Source organism: Onychostruthus taczanowskii, unplaced genomic scaffold (genome assembly GCF_017590055.1).
Source record: "Onychostruthus taczanowskii isolate IOZ18803 unplaced genomic scaffold, ASM1759005v1 scaffold44, whole genome shotgun sequence".
NCBI lineage: Eukaryota > Metazoa > Chordata > Aves > Passeriformes > Passeridae > Onychostruthus > Onychostruthus taczanowskii.
In genome coordinates, this window is record NW_024501903.1 from 109,312 (window position 1) to 115,383 (window position 6,072).

Consider the following 6,072-nt stretch of genomic DNA (forward strand, 5'->3'; position numbering starts at 1 on the left):
ACTGATTTCTTACAGTCTTAAAAGGCTGCCAGTCATCTTTGTGTCTGATCATTAAACAAAATACTAAAGTACCTCATTTAACACTTACCTGAGAGTCACAGACATCTGCATGTAAATGGCATTTCTTTCTCCTCAAAACAGGAAGTAGATATTTATACAGTGAAGACTGAAGAATTGGAATTTACTTCTGCATTCTGCCTCCAAATTCAACGCAATGATTACATTCATGCCTTGGTCACCTATTTTAATATTGAATTTACAAAGTGCCACAAGAAGATGGGATTTTCTACAGGTAATCTGTATTTCTTTTAATTTAATTTCTGTTGCTATCTGTCTATCAGTGCTGCTGATTAGATGGTACAGGAAGGTTTAATGTACCACCACATTTGAATTTCAGTGATAAAAACGATTGTAATTTTGGGGGATGTGAGCAGGATGGGGAAAGCACAACTGCTTATAGGAATTCTGTGGAAACAGAGGCAGAATTTCACAATGGATATCAATCTTAGAGCTCAGCAGGAATTACGACCTGTGAATTTATGTCCCTCACCATCTATATCTAAATCCTGTGTCAAGTTTCTCAGATTAGACAGAGAATTATCAGCTCAGAGAGAAATAGCAGCTCTGCATCTTAGTTTTCCCCAAATCCAAAACACAACAAAGCTTGCCCCAGAGCCTAAAAACAAAACTACCATTTTTTCCAAGCTATAAAAACACACATACTGATTATGTGAGTTGTCTCTAACAACCCAGATGTGAAACTCTAACTTGCCTTGGTGAACAGATATTTAAAGGAATAACTCCATTCCCTTAAGGCATTGTTTACCAGACTGAATAAACCAGAGAGTCTTGCAATAAATGCAAAAACCTCATCCTGTAGACAGCCTTTGTGTGGACAGGAGGGTGAAGTGTTTCTCTGCCTCTGTTCAGTTTATCATGGTATGGTAGGTGCAGAATCACTCCATAAAAAGGTTGTTTGGCCATCTGCTGCTGAAGGTCACCACTGTCTAGAAAACTGGTAAAGATTCTCACCTGGTGTCTGTTGGCAAAGCTGCACTGAATTCAGTAACATTCACCAGTTTGTAGGACATGTCAAAACACTGCTTCATTGATATGTATTTTTATTAATTATGAATAAGTGTTTAATTTGGGGTGGACTTGGAGACCTGGGCCTGAATTACACACACCCCCTCTTTTTGGGGCACAAGTTTCCAGTTATGTCAGGTTTTTCTAGGGAATGTGGCCCTGAACAGGGGCATGTGCACAACTACGTGGGTGTGTACAAGGCAGCAGTTATGATTTAGAATATAAATTCTATTTTGTTTTGGTCTAACATGTTTTCATGGTACGCAGCCATGTCCAAATAGTAAACAGTCTGCATCAGAACTACTACAAGAAGATATCTCATTTAACAATTGGGATTAACAGTCATTAAAACTGTCTGGACACATAGACAGAAATTATCTGGTAAAATGCTTTTCCTTTCGACGATACAAATTTTCCAGCACAGTTTCTGAAAAAAGTTGGTTTTTATCAGTCTTCTCATTCTAGAATTTTAGAAGAGGGTTAAAAATTCATGTCCTTCCAGTTTTTTTAAAAAGCATCAGCATTTCCCCAGTCACAATTTTCAAAGCCAAGTAATTTTTTTGAAACACTGATGTTGAAAGGAAATAAAACCACTATTTTATTAAAGTGTTAATAATGATACCATACAGTGACCTCATGTGACTGGAGGATACAAATAGAAGAAAAAGAAATCTATCAGAAGCTTTTCCTGCCAAGTTAGGAAGTCTTTGAGCTCCTACAGCTATTCTGAGGTTCCTAGATGCTCTTGACTGCAAGAATGGTAGGAACAAAAAAGTGACCAAGTTCATTAGGCACTGCTCAAAGATTGAAATTTAAATCAGAAATAGAACTAAAGAAGTAAATTAAAAGCCTGAAATAGCAAAGGGTCATCAAAGTGATTCTGCTAAGACTAGAAATTAATTTAGACCAGTTTCCATCTCTGGCAAATTTCCCAAAATGCCTTTTAATAGTCCCAGAAGAGATCAAGGTGCAAATGCCCTTTCATCCACTGTATCCTGGAAATTTAAAAATTTGCTTGTTTGGGATCACTAGTCAAATGTTTCATCTGCAACACTGTGATTAATAATTTTTAATGGATCTTTCCTTCATGCTTTTGTATCATTGTTTTCTGAACTAATTTAGATTTCTGAAATTCAAAGCACTTGGTGGTAAAGATTTTCCCAATTTGAACATGTGTGGGTTGAAAGAAAAGCATAAAAATGTACCTATCTTGCCCTGTAACCCCTTTTGTGGAATCTTTCTTGCTGGGTGTGATTCACATCTGACATATTCCAGTAAAATTTGGAAACAACTCACAGACAGCCAACACAATTGTGTTCTAAAGCATATTTGTTAATATAGTACATAAAGTATTCTATGAAAAAAAAAAAGGATTTTTCCCAATTGTTTCCAAGTCATAATTTCGTTTGCAAGGCATTTAAGAAATTTCAATAAGTGATACCCATATATATACAATTTTAGCACCTGATGCTCCTTATACTCACTGGAAGCAAACTGTCTTCTACTTGGAGGACTATTTAACTGTGAGAAGAGGAGAAGAAATCTATGGGACTATATCCATGAAACCAAATGCAAAAAATGTGGTAAGTCAGCATCCCTGATCCTAATTCCAGCTCTACTGACCACAAACTATGATCAGCAATAAAGAAAATGCATAGGAGTAAAACAATGAGCGTGCTAAAGGCATTCATGCTGATTAGCAAGAGCTCCAGTCACAGCCTCACCGAAGCTGATGACAGCAATGGTGAAGCAGTGCTAATCTTACAGAAGTCAGCCTGCAAGCAGGCTAGCAGGGCAAGGGAGGAAGGATTCAAATACAGCACTGAGTCAGCTGCCCTCTGCAATCAGCTTTACTCTCATTCTGTGACACAAGCAGGCAAGGGGTTGTTCACAGTGTCACTGAAATCAGTGGAAAGATCCCTTCTGCCAGCGCAGGATGATCAAGAGTAAGTACTTCAGTTCCACATCTATGGGCACTGAGTGATTTGCCACTCAGTGCTCAAGGACACCCCAACAGGAAATTAAGTAACACGTTTCAGAGGAATGCTTGTATCAACTCACTGATCGAATGTACCTGAGTACTCAGGTACTCAGGAACTAATTGAGTGGGAAAAAAAATTAAAAATTAAAAATTGTGCTTTTCCATAGAAAATACAGATGCTTTATTTAAGACTAAAGCTAAAGCATGATGGGTATCACACTACCATGACTGCTGAAAACTTCCTCAGTTTCTCTGCTATGGGCTGAATCCCCCTAGTGTTCTTTTAACTGGTAAGGAGACTGTGAGATACGGTCTGATAGACAACCCATGGCTGGGTAGAACAAGTCATGAGAATTATGGCTTCTGGGAGAAACACTGGACCACTTTCTGCCAAAACTCTTCAGCAGTATCTCTTCATTTTCTATTACAGTAAACAGCAGTTAACCTGTTATCCATCTACACAGTTGTTGAAATTGTTGAAAAATTGCATTTGTTAGCTGCAACGAATCTTAACATTTCATTGTCTTCCCTTTTTTCATTGCTTTTCCATTTTTATACCAAACACAGATTGGATATGGTAGTGTTGATACAGAGGGAGAAATAAACACAAAATAAACTTGGCATTAAAACAAACACATTCACCCCTGAGGCTGCTTGCTGCAAGAGGAACATAATCTGTTTTCCCACCCTTATGTTGTCCTAGAGGGACTGGAATATTTTCTTTTGGTTTAAATGTATCAATTTTCAGTGAGGGGAAAAATGAATAAAATATCTCAAATTTGTTCACACAGCAGTCAGCACCTGAATGCAGATTTAGGTGCTAAAATAAATGTGCTCTTGATAGTTGTCATAAGACAGAGAGACCACCTCGGTTCAAAAGGATTTGCTAGTGCTTGTTCTTCTGAAACATGAAGTTTTTCAAAAGCTTGCATAGACACCGCTTCCTTCTGTAGGGCTGTGTAGTGCCTCTTCCCTACAAACCTGTCATTATAAGATAAAAAATGACTGTACAACAGGAAGTTGACTAGATCTGTTCTTGAACAGCCCCTAGTGGGAAAGTCCTTTAGCCTAAATTAAGAGCATCTCAGTGGGGGATACCCCATAAAAATTTTGATAGGATATATATGATAGCATTTCAGAAGCTTCTCGAAACAGGAAGTAACCAGGAAATTAAATCCACCTCAGGAAGAGTACAGAAATATGACCTAAGCTCAGATTGTATGATGAATGCTATTAAACGTCTTACAGCCTGCTTTCTCAGTGTTAACACCATTTAAACCCAGAATAAGTTAGAAACCACCACAGGAATCTCTTGATTCTGCTGGTCCTTTCAACCCAAGCAATGAAACCTGGTTTAGTGCACTAAACTTTTGGTCTTACTTACATGTTGCATTTAAATCTTTTTACAGCGTGACCTGGATTTCACAGTAGACTTGGATTTTAAAGGACAGCTATGTGAAATGTCAGTATCTAATGACTACAAAATGCGTTAGCAAGAAACCTCTCAGAGAGATGAAAAGAAGAATTTTATCGAGTCTTGAACTGCTGAGCTTCAAGCTAGGAACAACTGTTCACAAGATTATTATATTAAATACTAGAATGTTTACTCTGATGGAGGGTGGTAACCTGATCTTTCTTGCAGATAGTACAGGGGGCTGGGATCCCACTGTGAATGTACAGTATACAGAACTGTAGCTTTTGTTAAACATAGAAAAAAAAAATAAGCAACAGTCTTGAGTGTTCTGGTTAACTTTAGGATGGCAGAAGATGCATATACAAATTGTATTACTTACTGTGAATTTCTGGTTCTTCCAAGCTTTGCATGTTAAAGATGATTAGGGCAGTTTTCTCACTATGAAAGACTACTACAGCACATTACTGTGATAGTATTACTGGACTTATATTCAATATAAATGAATATATATATTGTACATGAGGAAAAAAAAGTCATTTCATAATAGGAATTTGTTTTGTGATTATTCAATTCTCATTACGCAGTTATGGAAAGATAATGATGTTACCTCTGGCGCTACTCTAGGCAGTGATATATTCCATTAACTGTCCAATGTTATAGCTTTGGTAAATATTCCATGCAAAGTGTAGATAAGAGCTGGGCATTTACAGGAAGTTCAACAACTATATTTTTGAATGTCCTCTGAAAATGTGGACCATTTGTTTTGAAATTCACCTTCACAACTGGATGTCTGTCAGAGCTTTAAAAAACATTAGCTTTTTATCCTTGAAAATATTCTGTGGTGAATTTTTATAGCTGGATTTTGCATGAGACTTTCAGAAATCAGACACCTAGTATTTAAATGTGATGAATGCAAAGTCTCTGAAATGGTGGATAATTCATGCTTCTTGGCCATGCCATATTTCAGTTCTTTGCAAAATTCTTAATACAAAATAATTTTTAAAAAATAGGAATTAGTGTTACCTTTTGGTGATGTTTTAGATAAGTTTTAAATTGCAAATACTATTCTCAAGAGTGCAGTAATTTGCAGGAGCAAGTTAATGTCTTTAAAAAAAATGTCAATGGCTTCTCATATTACTAAGATGTCTTTAGCTTTCCTGTCCCCTTGAGCCCCTTGTTTTTCGTACAAAATCTCCTGCTTATTGTTAAAATATTAAGTGCTTATAATTCCTCATATGTATGTATCGTGTCTTTTTACTATATGAATGTGGGCCATTTAATCACATGTAATTCATCAACAACTGCATCACCAGTCCTATCGACACATTTTCCAGTCTGTCTGGCATTAGGCACTAAATCATGTTCTATCTTGTACTGGATAAGATTGACTAGTTTTTTTGCCTAAAAATATTTTTAATCACCTGCAAATAAAGCATACTTGAAGATGTATTTTGCCAGTATTTGTCAACTTCTCGCTTTTTAGAAACCTGTTTCTATTGATTTTTCCTCCACAGAAACTGTACAGTGCCTCCATTTTCTTATGGTCTAAAGAATATGATCTGGGGATTTTATCAAATGGTATTTATGTAGA

At 36.7% G+C, this 6,072-nt stretch overlaps 1 protein-coding gene across 1 annotated transcript in view; it reads left to right on the top strand.

The window, feature by feature from the left end:
• The window catches only part of PRMT8 (protein arginine methyltransferase 8), a 54,765-nt gene extending 50,205 nt beyond the window's left edge, over nucleotides 1-4,560 (top strand). Inside the window, exons 8-10 of the mRNA XM_041414128.1 lie at nucleotides 142-292; nucleotides 2,548-2,669; nucleotides 4,477-4,560. Coding sequence (XP_041270062.1) covers nucleotides 142-292; nucleotides 2,548-2,669; nucleotides 4,477-4,560 — 357 coding nt within the window. The remainder of the gene's footprint in view (nucleotides 1-141; nucleotides 293-2,547; nucleotides 2,670-4,476) is intronic.
• The last annotated feature ends 1,512 nt before the right edge of the window (nucleotides 4,561-6,072 follow it).